Source organism: Oenanthe melanoleuca, chromosome 8, assembly GCF_029582105.1.
Source record: "Oenanthe melanoleuca isolate GR-GAL-2019-014 chromosome 8, OMel1.0, whole genome shotgun sequence".
Taxonomy (NCBI): Eukaryota; Metazoa; Chordata; class Aves; order Passeriformes; family Muscicapidae; genus Oenanthe; species Oenanthe melanoleuca.
The window spans coordinates 20,059,811-20,083,812 of record NC_079342.1 but is presented as its reverse complement, the minus strand read 5'-3'; the positions used below and the strand labels follow the sequence as shown (position 1 = coordinate 20,083,812).

The 24,002-nt window shown below is 42.5% G+C and overlaps 1 protein-coding gene across 2 annotated transcripts in view; it reads left to right on the top strand.

Annotated features, from left to right (window-relative positions):
• Positions 1-24,002, top strand: part of LOC130256077 (BEN domain-containing protein 5-like) — an 858,262-nt gene that overhangs the window by 753,707 nt on the left and 80,553 nt on the right. For both annotated transcript variants that reach the window (XM_056497342.1, XM_056497343.1), the window contains exon 10: positions 13,778-13,930. In XM_056497342.1, the coding sequence (XP_056353317.1) occupies positions 13,778-13,930 (153 nt within the window). The remainder of the gene's footprint in view (positions 1-13,777; positions 13,931-24,002) is intronic.

Sequence of the window (24,002 nt, the reverse complement as noted above, 5' to 3'; positions counted from 1 at the left end):
GTCCCAAAGCTCACATGTCTGCAGCCAGTTAGCACTGCCTGTTTCAGCATATTACACAGCTCTTCCCTTGGGTAAGATTCAAGGTTAATTCAAGGGCAGGCTAATTCTTGCTAGGGCTTGAAGGTAACCCAGAAGGTTTAATGTTTCCACCAGCTGTGATAATCATGTGCCAAGCTGGGGACCACTGACTGAAAAACTCCTACAGAGGCAGAGTCAGGAATTTGTTTTAGTGTCCTTTGGTATCTGATAAAGTCTGCCATCACTGCTTACCTGTGATATGGCCATCATAAAGAATGCCTGATTATAAGGCTGGTTTCAGCCAGAGAACATGAAAGCTTACATTTTATATTACTTTATATCCTCTTGTCCAGCTGAGTTCACTTGTGTGGAATTAACAGATATCAGATTTGGATGTGGTGGGCATGGATGCCACAAGAAATGGGTAAATATACCAATCCTTGTGTAGTGTAGTTAGAACAGGTCGTGGCAGGAAATGGCAAAGAAAGGGAAAGTTTCATTGGATCCTGTCATATTTCGGGAGAACTCAGGGCTGAAATCTTATCCTGAGGGTTGTCTGAAGTAAAAGCCTCCTGATTTTTTGCTGTGGTAAGTCTGTGTCCAGCAAGAGCATCACAGCAGCTGCAGCAATGGCACAGTGATCTCAGCATTAATTAATGGTCTGCTTCACGTTGGGGGTAAAGGAGATGGACGTGGATGGAGGATGGAGGGGATGGACACAGCTGTAGACAGGTCTGTTTGGGAGGTATTGCTCAGCTATTCCTTCTGCAGACTCCTCAGACTATTTGGATTAGTACCACATGGATTCCAGTCAAGTGTTCCAGGTACAGCCAGGTACTCCCAGATGCTTCTGGTTGTTTGAGGAGAAAGCTGAGACACAATTCATATGTTGTGATGTCTGTCCTGCTGGCTCAGTTAAAATCCTTTTAATCTCAGGATAAGGCTTAAATTCAGAATCAATTGCTATCACATATTCCATTTTCTTGTGCTTTTTCCTTAATGCTTGTAAGTTTGGAACTGCTAGAAAATCTGGCAGCATTTGTTGCTTAAGCAATGGATTCTTGTGCAGTTTGTGAGAGTAACAGAAAGGGAAACTCTCCAGAGACAGAGGGACCAGGGAGATGATGAGTGAACATCAGAATACATGTCCCAGTAGGAATGTGATTGGGATAGCTTCTGGTCCTGGGAGTCTAGAAACACTGTTTGCAACTTTTAGAAGAGTGAGTCAGTAATTTCCTGGTGCTGGGTACGGAGTGATAGTGCATTTGCCTCCCAGGCATTTAGATTTTGTGTCTGTGCCTTTTCCAAACAGTTATTACTATTCCTGGGATGGTTTGTGGATTTTTTTTGTGGGTTTTTTTTTGTGTGTTTGTTTGTTTTTTAGTTTTTGTTTTGTTTTCTGGTGGAGGGATTTGGTCTGGGGTTTTTTCAGTCAGGGATTTTTTTTTTTTTTTATTTGTTGGTGGGGTTTTAAAGATGCATTTCATTCAGTATAAGACACCAGAAACTGTTAAAAGCATTTAAAATCAAACCCTAGAAAGGACTGCTTGGATCTGTGATTAACTCTTGTTTTAAAACACATGAGACTAGCATTTTGCCTGTGTGTCATTTTAACACTGTGGATCAGCTCTATGTTAGCAAAAGCCAGAGAGGAGAAATCCAGGCCAGAACTGAATGAGCTGCTGCTGCACCTTTCCATGGACTAGCATGGCATTATCTGAGCATGTTGTTTGCACTTGTACTTGTTTGATAGACTCCCTGCTTAAAATCAGCTATTATTTCCTGGTCCAGGAAGTAAACTAGAAAAAAAGGAAAAAAAAATTAAAGGAAGGTAATTGGTAGCAAACTTTAAGGGTCATCATAGTATTTGTGTCCACTTTGATATTTTACAATGGCTCTAATGCCATGCAATTATGGACTTGTTTTAAGTCTTCTCATTTTCTCTTACAAGCAGACCACCTCACATTTCAAACATCTGCAGTAATTCAGGGCTATTGTGGCACTGCAGTCTCTGAAATTGCAGTGATTTTTGGTTGGCTAGTGATCCACTGTACATCTGGAAATGTAGGTGCTGCCCTCAGGGAGCTGTATTTGGCACAATTTCCTGCTTGGGAACAGGACACAATGGGATCACAGCTTCTCCTGTCTCAGCTGTTGAGCAAATCTGTGTCAGGCCTAGTAGCCAGTGCTCTTTTCCCCTTGATCAGCTGGGCTTTGGTCTTTGCTGAGCTGAACATTGTTCACTAAATGAATAGCTCTCAGAATGCAAAGTTCACCTGTTATCCGTCCGTTTAGGAAAATTGAGAGTTTTTAATCTTTTGTACTCTGCATTCAGGAGATGAAAGAGAGGAAAAAAACCCAGCTAAATGTCTCCATTTAAATGTAAATTTTGACTTTTCAAGTCTGACAAAGTAGAGTGTTTGTTTTTATAAACAATATATATATATATAAATAAAAGCCATGGAATTGAAAGAACGAAACCTCACTCTTGTTGATATTTTTTCCACATAGTAATCTTTGCTCTCATCATGCTGCTTGCTTTTTTTTTTTTTTTTTTTTGTTGGTTTCTCTATGCTTTAAAACTAATTTTTCTGTGAGAACAAGAACAGAAGATCATTAGGAGGAAATACTCTGGCACTGGCTTGTGCAGAGAAAACATGCCATCTGCCTAATATGCTTCATCTTGTGTCAGTCTAAGATGTGTTGTTTGGGTTTAATATGCCAGTCACTAGCCTAGAAAGAGAGCAGGCAGCAGCTCTGCCATATATCCCAGCCAGGGCTCCAAATCCTTCCTGATTCTCAGGGATATATCCCTATGATAGAGGCCACAACATTTTGGACAGAAGATGCATCAGCTGCCATGTCCTCACATGAGGGTCCAAGGGGCATTTGTGCAAGGTACAGAAGTAGTTTGGGTTCTGTTTTTCAGCCATATCACAGTCTAAGGGGCAAAAGCAAAGACCCATCCTCAAAGTGGCTTTTTTGGGATGTGGCTGGTGGACCATCAGTGCCAGGTTCAGGTTTAGGATAGAACCCCCTTCTTCAGCAGAGGTTTCCTCTTCCAGTGACAGCAATCTTTCCTGATAGATGGATGGTGCATGTCTCAGCTGGGTGAATGTAGCTGGTTCTATTTTGTTACACAGTGTGTAATAAAGACTTCAGCTTATTTTTTTTATTAAGAAAAGACGTTGGCAGACAGCTTTAAATGCCTGCCTAAGGACAAAACGAACTGAGTTTTGTAGATAGCTGGGTTTTTTTCCTTAATAAATAAATAAATGGAAAGATTTTTATGTTGATAATAAAAATAACTAATGCAGAGCTTCTTCCACTAGTGCCTGGAGACATGGACAGATGTGGGATTTTGAAGGGATAAAGAATTGAAATCTGTTGGCAGGTAGCTGCTATAAAAATGCCTATCCTCCCTGCTTCTTATTACAGACCAATATTCAGCAAATGAAGAGTCTCAGAGAAAGTTAATGATGACAGGATCAGGTTCCAAACATCAGAGATAGCAGCAACCTCCTTCCTTCAGAGAAATCCAAAGCTGAAGTACAGCTCTGGACTTTCTCTGGCTCACAGTGGGTGTGTGGGAGTGTGGAGGGGAGGGAGCTGTCAGGAAACTATGGAAAAACACAGCAACTTCACCAAAAGTTTGCTTTGCCCACGAGTTTTCTGCCAAAGTTTTGTGCAAGACTTTGCTGTGCTGCTGTTGCATGGAGTTGGTTTCTGCCTTGCTGTGTGGTCTGTGGTTGGAATAATAGGGTAAACCTTGTTTTCTCAATTTTATCCTCCTTGATTCTCTTCTCCAGTCCCCTGCAGAGGGAGTGAGTGGCTCACCTGCCTGGGAGGGTTAAATCACAATATTGTTCACAATGCTCAACCTGAAAACCCTCAGTGATGATGCAACATTTAGGAGAGCAAAGATTAAATGCTGATCTGATTTATTGACAGTTCAGAGCAAATGGCTTTGTTGTCCATTACAGACAACTGTAACAGATACAGAGGGAAGGATGAAAACAAGTTCAAAATGTTTATACTTAAAGATGTATTTTTACACACAGTCATCCTTATAAAGGTGAATATATACACATTTAGAGGAAAAAGCATGCAGAAACTGCTTAAAGTCAACAATTATCATGTGGGTCAGCTGCTGCTGTCTGGAGTGGGAAATATCCTGAGTCCCACCATACCTTTGTTAGGTGGGGCCTCTTGAGATTGCCACTTATTTTCTACAACACTGTGCTGAACCTTGAGTCCCTGATCTTCTGTGAGAATTGAATATCCTTTCTGTTTGAAACAGTGAAAAACAGTGGTCTCCAGGATGTGCTTGCAGGGGAGACATTGTCTCTGAGATGTTGACTCCACTTACAGGCACAGCTACCTGTCCTGATGTTTGGTCTGACATCATCTGACCACAGAATGGTTTGGGTTGAAAGGGACCTTTAAAACCATCTTGTTCCTGTACCCTGCCATGAGCAGGGACACCTTCCACTGGACCAGGTTGCTCAGGACCCCATCCAGCCTGGCCTTGGACACTGCCAGGGATGGGGTAGCACAGCTTCTCTGAGCCTCACCACCCTCACAGGAAAGAATTTTTTTCTAGTATCTAATCAAGTCCTGCCCTCTTTAAGTTTGAGCCATTCTCTCTTGTCCTTGCACTATACATCCTTGTCAAAATTCCCTCTCCACCTTTCTTGTCACCCTAGGGAGGTTCTGGAAGGGGCTGTAAGGCTTCCCTGGAGGCTTTCCTTCTCCAGGCTAGCAGCCCCAGCTCTCAGCCTGTCTTCACAGGAGAGCTGCTCCATCCCCCTGAGCATCTTCATGGTCTCTGGAACTGCTCCAGCAATTCAGTGTCATTTTTATGTTGGGGCCCCAGAACTGCACAGAGCACTCCAGGTGAGGTCTCAAGAGCAGGGAAGAATCATCTCCCTTGACTGTGGGCCACACTGCTTTTGGTACAGCCCAGGGCACCCATGGCCAAGTAGGAGCAAGAGAATATTGGAGGAAAAAGTTTCAGACACAACTGATGCTGATAAAATGCCCTGGAAAAGGCATGATATGTTGTGCTTTCAGTTGTAACTGCAGATCCTTCCAAAATGTCCATTACATTTTAGCTTTTATAGCACTGTGCAGACCATAAACACTGCTAGATGTAAAGCTCAGAGAAAACATCCCACAGTTTGGTACAAAATGTTATGCTGAGCTGTCTCTGAGTAGGACAATTGTGGATGAATCATGGGGCAGCAAGACAATACCAGGGTCAATTCTGTTTTGTATTTGCATGCTGTCCCTCCCCTCAGCATTTATGACTGCTGTACAGTCCCTAATCTCTTTTGGTGTCATTGTGTTCCTGTTTATCAGCTTTCACTTTTATCTCTCCCTCGATGTGCTTGCTGCTCACCCAGAGCACAAGGGAGGAAAAGCAAGGCAAGGGAGCAGGGTAAGAGTAATGACCCTGGTGACTGATGGCCATGGCAGCTTCTGCCTGGGGCCAGGCTGTGCACAGAGAGAGCTGGTTTGGCTTTCAGCTGCCAGCCCCCTGGTAAAACGTGCACAAAGTCCATCCACAGCCTTCCTGTCCTCTCAAGCCAGTGGACACCCACCTAGCCTTTGACTGGCACGTGCAGTTTCCTTCCACCTGAGTGCAGGTTTGCAGTTTCCATCCAGGTGTGGTTTGGTGCTCCTTACCCTATGCAGATCCATGTAAAATAAAAGGAACCCTTACAGGTCCTCTAAAAGGTCCAACCAACCCAGTTTTCTGAGTATGTTCTGAGTAGGTGGGGAAAGACACTTTGGGGGCCTGTTTGAATTATTTTACATCTGCAAAATGGACCTTTACCTTTGATGTGCAGCTTATAGTTCTCATTGTTTTAGGGCTTGTTGAGCTGAAAGCTTTATATAGATCAGGATCTACCTTAGAGTGATTTCTCTAATATATTTTTAGAGATTTAGTTTAAACTGTAGAAATGCACATATTTTTTGGCACAAATCAACTTTTTTAAGAACTACAGAAGTCTCATTCTGCAGCATAAATTAAGGTGTAATTGGAAAATAAGAACAGCTGCATCAAACCCAGGGTCTGTTTGGCTCAGAATCTTATGCAGATGCTAGGGGATAGACTGAGAAGAGAGCAAGGCTTCTGATAATGTGTAATTTGGGGATTTTCTGTTCAAGGAGTTGTGTTCACTGCTTTGAGTGTAATACCATAATTTTTCTTTTAATTTATCTAATTGATCTTTCTGTTCACCTGTGTTTTGGCCAAAATCTGGTGGCAGTGAGTGCAGCAGTATAAGCTAATTTAAAAAACACTTCATTTTGTTTGGCTTTGGTCTTCTGCCTGATGACTTTATATTCTGCCAGCTGCTACTTATTTAGTAAGAAATAGTGAATAATGATATATATTATTTGAGAGAGCAGAGAAACTGGTAGTTAGAGTTTGATTTGCCTACACACAATTTCTCCAACTGCAAGAGTTTGTAGGAAATAAGGGGACAGGGAGCCATAAGTCCCAGCCATTGTTTTTACTCTAGCACTCTTTGCCTTTGTAATTAGAGGAGAGGCAGGCAATGTCTTTGGGCCTTATTTATGGACTTGTAAAGTCTGTGCTCCTTTGTCCAAGGGCTCTGCAGAGGTACAATTAAAAGTTAGTGGTAAAACACAAAGCTATTAATACTGCTATGAAGTGAATAGCTGAACAGGAATTCTTGACCTTAATATAGATGCAGGTATATAAGCAGCAATTAATGATGCCTGAAGACATTAAATGACTTGTTTATTGTCACACAGCAAGCAACTGGCTGGCTGAGGAACAGCACCAAGGCATGCTAAAACCTTCAGTGCAGCTGCTGGGAGCATTTCAGCTGGGAGAACCTTCACAACCAGACCAGAGCTGAATTTAATTATCCAGTGAAAACATGGTCATTTAGATATTTCTGTTTCATAACTTAATTTTCTTCCCTTAATTATACGAGAATAAGTAACGGTTGCTGCCTCAGCTTCTCTCTGCCTTTATTTTACTCTCTCTTTCCCTCTTGCTTTCCTACTTTTATTGGTTCATTCTCTTTTATGGTAGGATTTCTTCCCTCTTCTAAAAAGCTGTAGATTCTTTTGCCACTTGTCTTTTCTGAAGGGCCCTTTTTCTGTAAAGTAGCAGAGAAGTGAGCAAGGCAGGATTTCTACAGCTTGTTCTGTGGGTCACCTGGTGGTGTTTGAGATGGGCAGAGCCAAGTAAAACCAGCAAGGCTTGGGGTGAGGAAATGCCCCAAGACCCTGTTCAGTCCCACTGCTTTTTTCTAATAATTCAGGCAAGGAAAGATTTCAGAACTTGTGAAGGTCTAAAAGCAGAGGTGCTGAGTGTATGTGCATGTTTGCTTCATGTGAGGGACAGAGGAAGGAGACAGCACAAGGACTGTCCTTCTTCAGACTCACACTTCTAGTTTTGGCTGGAGGTCAGACCCTAAATCCATGAGTGTATTTTCTGGTTCATAATCATTTAGGGTAGAAATTATACAAGAATTGTCCATGCAGCTGAGCCAAAAGTCTTGTCTAAACTTGATCTGGGTCTTAACATTGTCTCTTTGGCACCTCTCTAATTTAATATGCATTTGAACAGAAGTGGCTCCTTGATAGAGCCTTTCACCTCCAGGTCACCCTTTCAAATCCAATTCAGGCCTGTCATGACCAAATGTTGCTGCCATCTGACAGCTCTTCTGTGTCCTGTGTGAATTGCTGGCTTCAGTCCAGGGGCTGGAGGACAGGTGCCTGAACTGCAGAAACTGCCAGAGCTGACACTAACTGGACATCTCTGCAGAGGGGTCAGAGTGAATCAGCCCAGCAGATGAATTAACACTTAACTTGTACACACTGTGATGCTTTATATCTTCAGAGTGCTGCACAGACAGCTAATCCTCAGGGGGTGTTGTTATCTGCTCTGGCAGGTGAGAGGAGCAAGCAGATAACAAGCCAGGATCAGAATATGCATGGTGCTGACCTCCCACTCTGAGGCCAGGACTGAGTTGGGCTCCTTTTGGGGCTCACCAGAATAAGGTTCAAGTTCCTGTTCTTCTGTGGATAAAAGCATCCCTGACTTTTTAAGGCAGGCAGGAAAGCAGTACTGATGGGTTTCCATCCTTTTGCTGAACCATAGACCAACAGAGGTCTCTTCATCCACTCTGAGGCTCTAGGGAGTCATGTCAGGTTACTCCTACCATCAGGAGGTATCATTATTTACCATCATTTGCCTTGAAACAGGGTTGGTCAATAGTTACTTTTGAATAGCAATTGGGTTGGAGTGGTTCATTCTGAGAGAGAGCAGCTCCTGGAATATCATTGAAATTTCTGAAAAAATAGGCTTGAATTGTTATGAAGAATTGCTGGAAGGTCAGGCAGAGTTAGTGGCACATCAGTGTTTGCAAGCTACTTCTGCAGGGACATTTAATAGACATTGTCAGACTGTAAAGGTGTCTACAGAAAAAGCAAAATTGTGTTTTTTGCTTCATATCAGTGAGAACAAGAGTGGTTCTAAACTGGCATGTTCCTTTCTCTGGAAGCAAAATGAGGAAACCTTTTTTTTTCTTAAGGTTTTTAAAAATAGTAACTCCCTTTCCTACTCTTAATTTCTTGTGTAAATAATTGCTGTTGTTGCCATGGTGTTTACAGAGGTGAATGAGCAGGTGGTCCATGAGATGATGAATGAAAGGGGAAAGATGTCCCTATGGTTACAAAAGGGACAAAAGGGTTTAAATCTGAAATAGTGCCTCTAATAAGGGGTGGCTTGCATTGTCTGAAAAAAACATGTAGAGCTAACTTGTCAAAGGTTATATCAGGGATAGCAGAGGAAAATGTGGAAAGAATTAATGCTTCATTGGGGTGGCTGGGGAAATATGGGTAAATATTGCCAAAGAACTAATCCTGAGCTAACTATATGTTTATGTCAAAAGGGATGTCTTGGAGACACGTGCAACATTTTCTTTTGAGAGATTCTTTTGAGGAATTTTTCCTCAAAGAGACACCTGAGGAAGCATCAAAGAGCCCTTCTTCTGGGAATTTCTGAATGTCTCCTGTATGAAAAGGGGCAAACTCCTTCTGCTGAGCCAGCTGTTGAATGTCCACTTACTCCAAACAGTGGTTTAGCAGCAAGAGCACAAATTCTGCCTGGAGGCTGTTCCCTTCCTTGCTACAAAGGCAGTCCATGGTTTTAGCAGCTTGTATAAACACTGCAAGGAGTTTATCCCATCCCCTATATGAAATATTGGAGTGGAGAAGGCTTTTGGATGCCTCTCTCTAAACCAATTGCTATGCCCAAGAATTAATAAAATCCATATTGAAGTGACAGCTGGTGGACAGAGCTGGCTTCTTCCTGCATCACTTGTCTCTCTAGTGGCTCATGTTCTGGGCTCAATGCACATTTATCCTTTTATTACAGCATTTATTGACTTCTATTTATTTATTTATTGAACCTCTGCTTTCTTAAGAATCATAATTGCACTGTTCAAGATGTAAGTTTGGTCATATCAGCCCTAGCTAGTAACATAGTTCTTTCCTTTTACTCTTTAATTACTGACCTTCCAAAGGCTTTCAGTGAAGGAAATGAAAATGCAGACATGTGAGAATATATTTTCTTAAAACTTTCCATGCCATCATGAACCAGCTTCTGCAGTACTTTAACTATTTCCTCTCTTGAGAATGAGAGTTCTTTTTCTTAATTCATTTATTTCATTTTTGCCACCCCCTAATTTACATTTCTCAAGCTGACAGAAGCTTCAGACTGACTCAGTAGAGCAGTGGAAAATGTGTGTCACAACAATAGGGATTGAAATGAACTTTAGAGCAGAAGTTCGTCTGCTTGTTTATTTATGCTGGGTTTATATGGTAAGTGGCAAGAAGAGATAAAAACTATTCTTTTCAAGGGAGAGAGTCTTGTTTTCCAACGAAGTGGGGTTCAGTCATTGTCTCTGTCAGCCTAGTAAATGATTTCTGTTTTGAGTCTCAGAGAAAAGAAAGACCAAGCCTGCCTTTGTTTTCTGGAACTCTGTAACCTGGGTCATCCAGGTAATTACAGCTTTACTTAAGAAACAGTGTGAGAGAGGAAAACTCTGCCACTGCTTGTAAGCACAAAGAAAAGACACTTGAGAGAATTAAATTGCATGATGACTTTTATAAGGCATCTGAATCATTTTGCATTCCACCTCTGAAGCAGAAAATGATGAGTTTAATATCATATTGTAGGATGTAACTGGTGAGTCTCTCAGAAGGCTGCTGTGGCATCCAGAGCTATTTGAGCCTCTTTATTCATTATTTTCTGCATAAAGGCTAAAGAAAATGTGACTATGAGACTTTGAACCATTTATTTATTTATTTATTCCCTCTCTCCCTTGCAGCAATAGAAGCCCTGATGGGGGTGGGTTGTGGTGTGTAGGTAGTGGCAGATACCCCTGGGGTATGGCAGCAGATAGCAGTGGGCTAAGTGTGTTTGCATGTGCTCATGTAAAGGCAAACATACATTTATTTGCTTCATTCTCCCATTAAAGTTCTCCTGTCTCCAAGAGCAACAGTTTCAGAAGGTCACCTCTCTGCTGACTTTGCTGAAATTGCCATCACTAGGTGACATTATATATTTCATAAAATGTTAATTCTGTGGTCCTACCTGAATTGCTGGAGATCAGTAATTATGTCAAAATCTTCCAGAGAACCTCAACTGAAATATGAGACTTTATTCCCTTGCTTAAATTTGTTGTGTGGCTGTGGGGGAAACAGTTCCTACATGTAAAGCACCTATGAATATGTATGACTCTAAAGAGGAAGAAGAAATACCATTATTGTTCAGGAGGAGAGCATAATTCTTGTGAAGCTTATGTGCAAACAAATTATCTGCTGCTTGGTCTGCTCCTTGAGGCACAAGGAGGCAAACTTTTAATGTCCCAGTGAGTGAGCTGCTATTGTCCATTTTAAGACCACAATAACTTTGTGTCTGGGAATAAGAGGACTTCCTCCATTAGGAACTCATGTGTTATATCAACAATGCACTGAATTATTTTGTTCTGTAATGGAGAATGCTCAACATGTTTCCTTTTGATAAAGTAGTGAATGTGAGGAGGAGAAATGTGAAACACTGAAATGCTGTTCTGCTCACACACAGCAGTGTCTGGAAATAGTACATCTAACTGGCAATTACTCTGGCAATGTTTAAAAACATGCTCAATAGGATGGACAGTTGCAAGTTTGGACTAAATTTAGGCACAGGAATATGTGAAATAGAGTTTTTTATTCATTCAGTTGGAGGCTAAGGAACAAAGACCAGGAAAAAAACCCAGTGAATAGTCATTGTGGGCTAACTTAAAAAATTTCTTTTTAATTATCTTGAAACGGATCACTTGAAAAATGTTTTTGAACCCTTGTTTGGGTGATAAGCTACCTGTTTAATGTCACAGCCTCCAAATAAGGGATCTGGAAGCTTAATCTTCAGGTGAAGGTGGCATCTGTGAAGGACACTATTCCCTCACAAATAACCATTGCAACCAGATTATTTGAAAATGGTTTTGATGAACAAAAAATCTTCAAAGAAATTTCAGCACTCCAGGAGACTTTCTGATATTCTCTGTGACACTTCTACCAACAATTTTTGAGTGAGGGTCCTAGGAGAGTTTAGAAAAAACTCCAGTGACACTGTGTTAAACTGGATAATTTGATAATTGAATACTAAACTGAGGTTCAGGTGACTCATATTCTGCAGGTGAATTTCTTGCTGGATAGCCTATGGAAAATTATCTTAGTGATCTGTGCTTCTGCATCACTTTTTGTGGCCACTTTCTTTTGGAAACAACTTGAAAACTATGAATGAATAACTACACTGTGACATACCACAAATCCTGCCTGCAGTTGACACCAGCAATTTTATTTGTCTTAAGTCACAAATTATTCTAGTCTATTGTTATATATCTCACTGTGCTTCCTGATTACTTTATGTTAGTAACTATATTCCTATATAGAATTCTGTCTGGTTGTTCTAAAATAAGCATGACTTAGGTCACTGACTTCTGTGTGAAGGACATCCATGCTTTACAAATACCCAGTTTAACTAGATTATCTGCTCACTTCATCAAATCACTGTTTTGAGACTCTACAACATGTTCTGTTTTATGGTGATATGCCAGTGTGCATCTGATCTCATCAAATTCTGTTTGTGATGGGGAAATTATCTCATGAAAATAGTATTACTTAATCTTGGTTTTTAATTTCTGTATGCTTGGAGAGGAAGAAAATCCTGTGTGGTGTTTCATCCTGTCAATGCTAATCTTTCTCCTCAGTGCTGTATCTCCAAATAGCAGATGTGTGCTTTATTGCAGGGCTGGTCCTCTATAGCACAGCAGAATGTTTTGGCAGGAGCAAACAATTTTCTGTATTAGAGTCAAACACAATCAAATGTTCCCTTTCCTATGAAGCATGGTCAGATATTGACATTGCATTAGCTAACATTTTTACATAGCAGAGGCTTAATAAGATACATTATTACTCTCTCTAGGCTGTTTAATTAAACTAAAAAGTCGCTGTGCATTATACATTGGTTTTCTGCCAGGGAAAGTAAATCTGTATTATATTATTGTCACATGCCAAATGATGCTGTTCCCCATCAGAAGAGCTGACACTGCTGTCACATGAGCTGCACAGCCCAAGCTGCCTTCCTGTTGCACTGGGCTGTCCCACAGCTCAGTGTTCTCCAGCAGCCTGAGCCAGATGTGTGTGCTGGAGAGACTGGCTGCAGAGCTTCCTGCTGTGCTTACTGCAGGGAGGAGCAGGGAGCATCGTGCTGCCAGCAGAGCTCTTTCCCCATCCCTCTGTTGAGGCAGGGACACCTGAGCTCTGGGCACCAGGACTGCTCCAATGGCCCCACGCTGGCCAGGGGACAGGGGTGGGCTTGTCATGCCATTTGTTCAGGTCCAGGAGTTGTAAGAATTTGGGGAAACTGGGTAATTCAGTGGCACCTGCTCTGGTATCACTCTACAGTGCTGGACAGAGCCATCCCCTGCTGCTGATGGCACTGGATGTGCTGGTCCAGGTGAACATTCCCTCTTCCCCACCGATGCCATGGGGAGGGTCTGGGCAGAGCACTTCTGTGCTAGGGGGTCCTGCTGTCTTCTTTTAAAGCAAGAGTTGGTGCAGGATCCTGTAGGGAGATACAGAGAGGCATTCCAGGCACTTGCTTTGGAGAGCTGTTCTGTTGAGTTACTGCTAGAAAGCAGAGGAAGACAAAACATTTGCAGTATTTCTCCTTATAGACAGAAATAAACTGCACAGGAAATACTGGAGTCTTTTTTACACAGTTTTGAGCCTGTTTCACCTGGCAGAAGGGAATATCTGCATAATTCAATGCAGAGCTGTGCAGGGATGGCAGAGGTATGCCCAAATAATCGTGCTCTGTAACTGGAAGGTGCATATTTTTATAGCTGGCAGTAAGCTCTGTATCACAATGAAGGATGTTTTGCCTCTGTTTTGCACAGTGTCCCATGCAAAATGTTCCAATATTCTCCAAAAAAGGTAAAGAATGCCTGTCATGGTCCTTTGCTGTATTTCACATGCCCCCACAGAGAGGCAGGAATGGTTGGGTGTATCTGAATGAGATCTTTAGTGTGGCTCCCTGGTGCTGCCACCATGGATGGGCTCAAGAATGGCAGGACTGGATTTATGGGAGGCTTCACCTGCATAACTCAGTTATGATTTATCTCGTGCTGAATGTTTTGTTGTTGTTGTTTTCCCTCAACAGAAGATTAACCTGGAGTTCTATATTGACATCCATGCCCACTCCACCATGATGAATGGCTTCATGTATGGGAACATCTTTGAAGATGAGGAAAGATTTCAGCGACAGGCTGTTTTTCCCAAGCTGCTCTGTCAGAATGCTGAAGACTTCTCTTATGTAAGTCAAGTTTCCATTAATTATTTTTTCCTTAATTATTTTTTCCTAGGTTTTTTTTTTTTCCCCTTTGTGATAAGTCCCTGGCTTTATTTGATTGAGTGAATTATATTTCAGTATGAATAAAAGGCTACTTAAAAATTTTATTGTTATCTACCATCCTATACTTACCTCTTATATTTATACCCTTTTATACTTACCTGATCTATCAATAGTATGTTGTGATCTTATCTATGTCATCAAACACGTGAACAAAAGCAGGTTTTTCATCTTCTGTTTAATAACCTTTGGTTCTGAATTACTGGCACACCCTGTTTTCCTCAGATCTTTTGCTCAACTGGATCAACTTTATTTTTCCATTATTTATATTAGTTTGTCAAAGATTTTACTTGTACATTCTAAATAAAGATATGCTAGCAAATAGAAATAAAATTAATTAGCTAGAAAGAAAAGGTTAGATCACATCTGTTGAAAGCTGTGGGAATGTATGCTTTTGAAATTCTTTGATATTACCATAGAAAACTGTTCTACAATAGGATTTACAATTGCCCAATACTTAGAACTTGGAGAGTGGGAAAGGGGAAGTTGGGTTCAAGGAACAGCTTGTACTAACCTAAGGAAACCTCAGTGATTGAGTTTCTGGTCTGCACCTGGTTGTTTCAAAAACACATTACAGGTAAGGGGCATTCACAGATCATAGCATTGAAAACCTGCAATTGATAGGAGTTGAGAGATTCTGTGCTCAAGTGTGGGATTTCTCTCTGCTACTGTGGGAGATTAAGTGTTCCTCTTAGCACAAGCCTTGGTTGACAAAGGGAAAATCTTTGAGATGATGTAGGAAACAGAAGCCAATAGCTAAATAAACAGCACAATCTCTCCCTGTTCACTCTGGAGCCCAGAGTTCCAGCTAGGTGCTACTGGCACTGGGTGCATTCAGCCTCCCCTGACATCCTCTTGAGGCTGGGAGCTTTTCCCCTGCCTTCCATCCAGGCCATTCTTCCCAGGGCAGCTGAGCAGATGGAAGTGCTGGGGAAAGGGACAGCCATGACATTTCTGACAAGTGAGGATGTGTCCCCAAGTAGGAAGGTCTGTCTTCTTGTTTCCAGCTCCAGCCTTGTGGGTTATGTGACTCATTGGAAATATCAGATGAAGAGAGGAAAGGAATCCAAAATGGGGGGGGGAATGTGCTGAAGACTTAAAACAGTGTATGTAAATATGCCCTACTGCCTGCTCAAAGGGAAGGGGGGAAGTGCATCGTTAACATTACCAGGCTGGTGTTTGAAAGTGTGGGAATGGACCACTGTTGTTACTAATGAATTTTCCAAAGCTTCAGGAGGTCTCATTTACATTGTGTGCTGCTGTGGCCATTTGTTGGGATTATAATACTTCAACAGCAGCACTTCAAGTGAAAACTGGCGGCTGCATGAAGTGTTGTCCATAATTGACTAGCTCCATGTCTTCACACAGCACAGAGACAATGTTCCATTATGTTATCCATTGACAGTATCATTGAAAAGATTACTCTCCTTAAAGCATCTGTCAACCTTGATTGATTTACAAGGGACAAAGCACTGAAAAGGTTTGAAGTGCGGGTACAATTTTTGCCACCGTTTAGCATACATAATGGTTCTCCTTTGATGTCAAAAGCTCATCTTCTATTAATAATGCAGAGGGCTTTTGAATGCAGGCTACTTGTATGGAGTTCCACACTAATAACCTACTTGCTGTGAAATGGGATTCACTTTGGAGAAGCAGTCATTTGGGTTTTACATGTTCGGAATGAATCCCAACTCAAAGGGATTTCTTTCAGTGCTCTGCATGATTGCAGCTGAGCCCAGCACGGGTTAGGGAAGGCAGGCAAATCCTAGCCTGCTCCTCCAGCCCAGAATCTGGCAGGAATCACGCAGCCAGATGCAAAGGAGCATGAACAACAAGCCTGAGATGATGTGATCAAATGCCTTGTGCCGTTCGTCTGGCAACCTCCTATTAATATACTTTAGAGTGCATTTCATGCCTGGGCTGCTTTCTTCACCTGTCATTTCCAATAGGCCTTTTGATTTAAATGACAGGATCCAAGGGAGATTGGTGATTAGAGCAGGGGATGGGTAGGGGATTTGTACCCACACGCCCGTTATAGGACCAAAGGAGTCACCCAGTGTCTCTGCGTGTCTGTTGGGCAAAACCTGTGACCCCACAGCTCTCTGCAAGGCTGACTGTGGTTCACAGGTTTAAGTTGTGAGAGGGACCAGAAATTCCTCATTTGTACATGACTTCAGGAAACAGAGGCCTGCCTTTGGTTTAGCTGTCAGCATGTGAAAAGGAAAGTTGAAAGAAGAGCTAGGATGTTTTCTCCCAGACAAATACAAGAGACATTCTTGGGCAGCTGCCTGAGCAAAAGGGGCAGAATCTGTAAGGAAAACATTTTATATTTTCAGTGTTTAAGAAGGATATTTTTAAACACTGGGGAGTAAATATAATGCATATGAAAGCTCTAACAGTGAAAGCTGACATGCTTTTTTGAAAGGCTGACTCATTGCGTTTTAGGAGCAGCTGTTGACACCATGTCTGAGTGCATTACACATCAGCCATGGCTTGGAGTAGTTGCAGTTTTTGGCAGTTTTTGTAGAGATGTTCTTCATTTGACCTTTCTTGTTTGGGAGAGTGGATTAGTCATAAGGACCAGACACCAGCATTTGAGCATTTCAAGAACCTGCTAGTCCTAGGGGTGGCTTATTTTGACCTTTGTGACAGTATGAGAGGAGGCCATCTGTTCTCTCATGTTCATTGAAAAGAAACAACTGCAGCTCTATCACTTTGCAAAGATTGCTTTTCTTTTCAGTTAAAGGATAAAGACCAGCCAGGGGTACTTGGCCTGATCTGGTCAGTTTGGTTTGGGTTTTTTTTTTTCCTTTGGACTGTGAACTAGTGGCACTTGAGATACGTTTGAGTTGTCATTTATTTTTTTTGTATATGACCTCCCAGCAGAAAGCCTTTTTTTATAAACCCTGTTTGACCTTTGTGTGCCAGGGTTAGGCAAAGACCCTGATAAAAACTTGGAGTCCCATTATGCTGGGTAGCTGCTGAAGAAGACCACAACCCTAAAAGCTTCAGTCATGCTGAGAAAGAGATAACAAGTGGGTGAGAAATTATTTGCTTGAAGAAGTTGGAGAATAAATCTTGGATGTCCCAATTGCCAGCCTTGTTTCTTGGCCAGCACTGAAGTCTCTAGACAGCAGCCCACCCAGTTTCCTTGAGGGAAGCATGTTGTTAACTCCAGTGCCATAACACTGTGCCCTAAAACATATTTTGGAGACTGTCATTGCCTCAGCAGTGTGAGAAGATGCAGACATGGAATGATTTGCACTAGTACTTTTTGTGGTGTGTTTTGTTTGGCTGTTTGTTTTTGGATATCAAACACATAGCAGTGAAGAAAAACATTTTAATCTCTTTATATCTTCTGCTGCTTTTCCTTGATCCACAAACTCCAGGTCTGCTGTTGTCATTTTCACAGCACCCTCCCATCCAAGCTTTCTTAGGGAAGATGTGTTTGCTCCCTTTTACCTGTGGCAGCCTCTCCACCCTGTTATGATTTACCTGGCTGTGTACCTCCCTCTGAAGGGAAGTGCTTGAGGCAGCAATAAGAACACTGAATGATCAAATCACAATAATCTGCTCTGAAATAACAAAAAAAAAGAAACAGCCTGTGTTGCATATGGCTGGACAAGGAAGGAGAAGCAGTAGAAAAGTTGACTGGAATTTATCCTGAAGTAAAAGTCATACTCACTTGCATCACCACTTCCTAAGTGCCTCTCTGCTGTTTTGGTAAAAAAAGACTCTTGTCCCAGAAAGGCAAAAGCTGCTGTGTTCAGGTAGGTTTTGTTAACATCATGCAAGCTTAACAGATCTACTCAGAAATCTCTTAAAACCTGAGCACAACAAATGATCCTGCCTCTTTTTTTTTTTTTTTGTAGCCTTGTACCCAGGCATATCCAGAAAGACAAATACAGCCATTATGTGCTTTAGCACTCCTCTGGGATGCATTTCTGCTTGCTGCTCCTTGGTCGTGTTGCTCCATAAATTTATTTATTTATTTATTTATTTATTTATTTATTTATTTATTTATTTATTTATTTATTTACTTATTTATTCTGGAGGCTGGGTGAGCCAAGAACAGGAAATGTGTTTCTGGTGGGAGCAGACAGTAAAGTCTGTCCTTCTCAGTGTTGCAGGCTTTGGTCTCACAAGGACTCTGCCTTTTGGAGAGTCTCAGTGAAATGAAACTGTTCCATTATGTTGTTCTGCACCTCCTCATGCACTGAGGATTGAATTAGTATTGAAAATAAAAGGAAGGGGGAAGTGTTGGAACAAATGGATTTTCTTTCAGTACCTTCTTGCCTTGTTTGTGCATGTGGGAGCCGACAGCCCCTTCTCCGTCCCCACACAGGTAGGAATTTAGAATGTACACAGAAGGAACAAGTTTTCATAGCAATTTTATGGTGCATTTTCAAAGGCCATCATTACTCTTACCTAATGTCAGCCCACTGGGAGCAGGTGGCAGCTCCCCAGAGCAGCAGCCCTGAAAGGAGCTGCTGTAGATTCTCCTGCAAGCTGCAGAGCATCACAAATCCCCTCAGATGGGACAGACTGTGCTGTGAAGGAAGGGCAGGAGGCTAGTTAAGAACTGGATACCCTGGCAGGATATCTTTTTGGGTATTTGGGTATACCATTTTGAACACATATAGAATTTTTTTCACATATGTAGATACAACTCTGACTCAGAGAACTGTCCTGGAGCAGGGAGAGAGCCAAGAAGGAGTGTGGGCAATGGGCTGCACTGGGAGCAGCATCCTGTCCCACCTTAGGAAGGTTGTGATCCCCTGATTTAGGCCTGCAGGTGAGGAGAAATTATTTTTGCCACGGAGCAAACCACTTTTTCTGCAGACTATTCAAAGCAACTGGGTGCATGATGGCTGTATTTTCCTTTTTTGCTTCTCATTGTCCTAGTTTTCTGTCATTTGTATAGATGATTATGAAAGCACTCCCAGGAGACAGTGCTCACACTCATAAAAGTATTGTAAAGAGAAGCATTGCAGGCTATTGCTAGAGGCTATTTTATTGTATATTTTGAGGAAACGTCTCGTTTTCTACTGACAAATGGAGAAAGTGAGAACTCCAGAGACCTGAATTATTTTCTAAACAGTGTGATTATTCTGTAGAGCTTAGGCTAGGAAATGCCACCATTGGCATCTTTGGGGGAGGATGTGCTCTGAGAAGCAGAGGCTGCTGTTAATAAAAAAATTGGGAAAAAAGCAAGCTTTTTCTTCATTATTAACCTGATGCATTTTCAGATCCCCTATTTGTGTGGGTGGCTCTTAAAAGGGGGATAAGTTCCAGCCTAACTCTAGTTAGTGGGTGACAGGAAAGTGTTTGAGTAGGTGACTTGTCACTTGAGGTCAGGTGAATTTGTGGTGATGGGGAGATGCAGAATCCCTGAAGGAGCAGCTGAGAGGACCTGAGGAAGGATGTGTTGGGATGCACACTCTGGTGTGTGTGCTCAGCAGGGCAGATCCAGTGACAAGGAACTCTGAGGTTTGAGTTGTGTTAGCTGAGTTATTGCTAACTCAATAAACAATTCAGCACCCAGGAGATGGGAGCACCACCAGTTTGGGTGCACGTGGGGAGGGATTCTGGGATGAAATGCAGTCCTGGTGCTGCCAGGGTAGCTGGTTCATGGTGCAGAGACCTCCATCAGTCCTGCAGATGAGCAGAGCAGGATATTAATGAGCAGTAAAAAGTGCAGCTATTGTACTTCTCACAGGTGAACAGCTGAAACCCTGAAGCATGAAAGCCAGTTACTTTTCTAGCTGCAGAATTTCTTTAAAAAAAGAGAACTAATTTGGTACTTTTGGTCTTGAGGCATAAACTGAGAGCTTATAAAGCTCCCTCCTTCCAACCTCTCTGCTAATGACCATGCAAATATGTGTTTTTATCAGGAAACTTAAGCAGGCATGACTGAAAGACACTTGGGAGGGGGAAGGATCTGGTATTCCTTCACTGCACATTAGAGGGATAATGAAGCCCCTCGGGGAGCAGATGTGTGTGTGGTGACAGTGTACCTTTAAACTGTTCTTTCTCTGAGGAGAGCTGCACTCTGAAGCCTGAGAATGTGGTGCTGGGCAAGTTGTGCTCATGGTGCTCCTACAGCAGTGATGCTGCCTCTAAGAAAGGTGATTGCTCTCTGCTTCCCACTGAGCAGGAGGAAGGAGGCAAAAAGGAACAGGGAGGAGAATGATTAAAAATCTCTTAGGACTTGAGGCTATTTGGTCTTCAAGTTTCAGTTTTAGGCGTTCTCATATTTTTGGTGCAGGACAAACTGTTCCAAGTCTCCTCTGCATGCCTTTCCTCAGATTTCTGCAAAACAAACTCTGGATCAGAGAATATTCCCCAGCTAAACCCAAACTTTGCTGCCCACCTCAATGTTTCCTACCAGGCACAGAAGTTATGAAACAAAATGCTGTCAGCTGCAGAGCCTTCTGTGAGAGTGAGTGAGCCCTATTCACAGGAATATCAATCCAATCTGCCTGTTCCTAAGGGACCTGGAAAAGCTTCAAACAATGGAATTTCTCTTTGAAATTATCCTGAACTTTTCTAAACCTCCTCTTCCCAGATTTCAGTAGTCACAATTGATTTTGAGATGAAGTAAGTTTTCTTCCTGTGCACCAGAAGCATGGCTAAGCTGCAAGGTGAGATGAATCGTGGAGCAATTTTGAGCTCTGTTCCCATTTCATCACACCCCTGCTCCCAGAACCCTTCCTCTTTGCCTGCTCCCTCCTTCAGATCAGCTGTCTGCCTTGGGGACTGATGCTGACTGTAAATTGGAAGAAGCCTGCCTGGTAGCAGCCTCCCAATTGCCATGATTTCCAAGTCTCCAGACCCAGCTGACATGGAGCTGATGATAGTCCATCACAAAAAACCCAAACAAAACCCAAACCACACCAACACATCTCCTCTCCAGTGAATTAATAGAGTTATGGAGCTGGGTGTGATGAGAGGGTTGAGTTGCCTTTTGAAGGGAGAAGTTTTCTCAGTGCTTCCAGAGAAGTAAGGAGGTGAAGCTTTGCCTGTGGTGCAGTTTGGGAGGGTCAAAGCAGTGACAGCTGGACACATCAGGGCAGGAATCAGCTCTGCCCACACAAGCAAAGCAAAGTGCCACTTGCATCCATTGAAAGCTCCCTGTGCAGGGGCAAACAGAAGAGCCACAGTTTGTAATATTGCTATTTTAACCTTCTGTGGCAAAGATTCCAAAGCCAGTGCATTTCTGTGCCCTTTCTCAAACTTTTGCAGACTCCAATAAAGCATTCTAGAAAATGAGAGTGAGTGAGTTATGGCTGATAGTGTAAAACTGCTCTCTGAGATGGATTTGACACTGTCTGGGCTCCAGTCCATTTCCCAATGGCATGTCTATTCTTCCTTGATGACAAGTGTGCCATTCCTTTTTTTCTAGAGCACTAACTTTTTTATTATCACTTTTTTTTTGCCACACTGGGGCACTGAGTTGAGGGCTCATAGAGGTCAGACTGGCTTTGGAAAAAACCTTTCTCTTCATGTACAAGAGCAGCATCAGCTGCTGGTGATGTTGTAAATCCTGATTACACTTGGCCATTGCTGGTGTTGATCACTGAAGAACATGAAATAACTTGTATGCATAATCCCAGTTTAGACCAGTAGGTAAAGTGTTTATTTCTTGACTATAGAATGAGCAAAATGTGGGCAGTTTCACTGGGTTTGAAGTGGGGATTTTTAGGAGTAGTTAGGCTCAGTTGTGAAGCATAGCTATGGAAATGGCCTAGGCTCACCAGCATATTTTTAATTGTATGTAGCAATAAGAAACCATTCTCTAATTATGAATCCTCTTAGTGTTTTTGTCTCTGCTTTTCTCCAGGAAAGATAGCTAACGTAATTTTCTGATTTTTGAGCATGCAGCTGTACATGCTACATCCTTTTGTAGAACACTTCCTGGACCCACATCATCTATATATATCAGCAACTTTAGGGAAGATCTCTTTATGCTGAGTATCATGCAGATACTTTCTTTGTGAGGAGAAGTGATCATCTGGGAATCATTCATGTGCACACTAGAGCTCAGATTTTTGAAGATGTATGCAGCTTGCTGCTTCCTTCCACAGGCAGATCCATAATCAGTTGTGTTGCAGGAGATGTGAACAGCTGGTAAAAATCTCTCTCTTGGATTTTGGGAACCTCCCTGGACCTTGCTATGCCAGAAATTCATCTTCTGCATTCTGTCAAAGCCTGTGACCAGATTTCTGCCTGGTTGGCATTTTTCTGAAAGTTTTGCACTTTTTCTTTTCCTTTTCTGGCTGGTTTGGGGAAACTCCTTAGGATTGGTCAGAAAGAATGTGCAGTCCATACCATGGATCCTGTGCTGGGAGCCTGGCAAGGTCTGACTTGCACTGTGGCCATATCATGCTCCTTTTCTGTTAATGTGTTGAGCAATTTCAGATGACAAAGATTCATTCCCCAAAAAGCTCTGGATGAGAAGGTCCCTTTGTCCTGCTATAGTGAAATTGATGTTTCATCCCTTTTTGTTATCCCTTCTTCCACTCAAAAGTGGATCCAGTTTTACTGGAGTTTGCCTCCAATTTCTCCTTTTGTGCAGCCTGAAGTTTTCTGATGCTGAAGCAAGCCAAGTCCCCTCTGAGGTCCCACATGCACTGAGGAGGCTGCACCATTCAGGGACACTCAGATGCCAAGCCCAGCAGGGCTACAAGGGATGGACTGGGGCAAACTCAGTCTCAGGTGTGTGAGGAATCTCCCTCTTTGCCTTTTGGAGCCACTCTTGTGACTGGCAGAGGCGTGCAGAGGCAGCACCCTAATTGGTGAGTGAGTGCCCAGGACATTCATTCTGGTTGTTGTTAGAGGGAAGATGGAGCAGTGCTGAGGAGCCAAGAGGATCCCTCAGCCCTGTGGGAGCTGCCCAAGCTGCTGAGCTCACACACTGGCTACCAGGGGGCTAATACCAGCCAAGGGACAGGGATTCTGGCACTGTGACCAAGGACCAAGATTCTTTCCTGCATTGAAATCACTCCAGAAAGAATTTACATGTATTTTTTTTTTTCTTACTTCCTTCCACGCATCTCTGCTGCAGTGTCTGAATGAGGTCCAGCTGGCTCACAAATGTCCCTGCACTGCCTGGCTGTTCACTGCCATTCCCAGTGGGGAACTGGTCACAGTTTGACACCCAGCACAGCATGGGGAGGAGGGATGAAGGCTGCTAGGGAAGCCTGGGGAAGCTGCCACTGCTGCCTGATGCACAGAGAGAGGGTCAGCACACCTGGAGGCTCCCAAATGAGTTTGAAATCTGTTTTTCTGGTGAGTTTCTTCCCACCAGAAAATAAGGGAATCCTTCTTTCTTCCTTCTCTGCCCTTTTAGCACTGGATTTCTTGGCAGTTCTAGTTCTGTGGATAGCTGTGTGCTCACTGAATTTTCTCACACCAGCTGGGAAGCAAAGTCCGTCTGTGAGCTTTAATGCATCTGTGTTTTTTAATAATGCATTACTGTTGATTTTATACAAATATCACTATTTAAGAACTTCAAAGTCCTTGGTGTTCCCCCCACCCTCCAGACTGCTGCTGTTGTTAACACTGCCATGGTTTCAGCCTTGGAGAAATAAATATTTGTTTAGCTGTTCTCCTGCTGTGCCTGCTCAGTGCATTTGTTTAATGATGACTTCAGTTTAGCTTTGCAAAGGTTTAGGGAAATAGATTCTCCCAGAAAAGCAAGAGACTCATTTGCAGACAACTTTCCCTCTGTTCATGCCCTCCTCTTGCCACCCCCACCCTTTTTTCCCTGGATTAGGGTTTGATTAAATAAATGTGCATGAGCAAAACTTCAAGTGGTGAGGAGTAAAAGTTTTGCCTGTTGTTTTTTGGTTTTTTCCCATTCCATTTATCTTGACCTAAAACAGTGAGTAGAAGGTTAGACTCAGCAAATACCTGCTGCTCTTTCTTGTCATTGCCTAAATTTTCTTTAATCTGTAGTTTTCTTTTTCTCCTA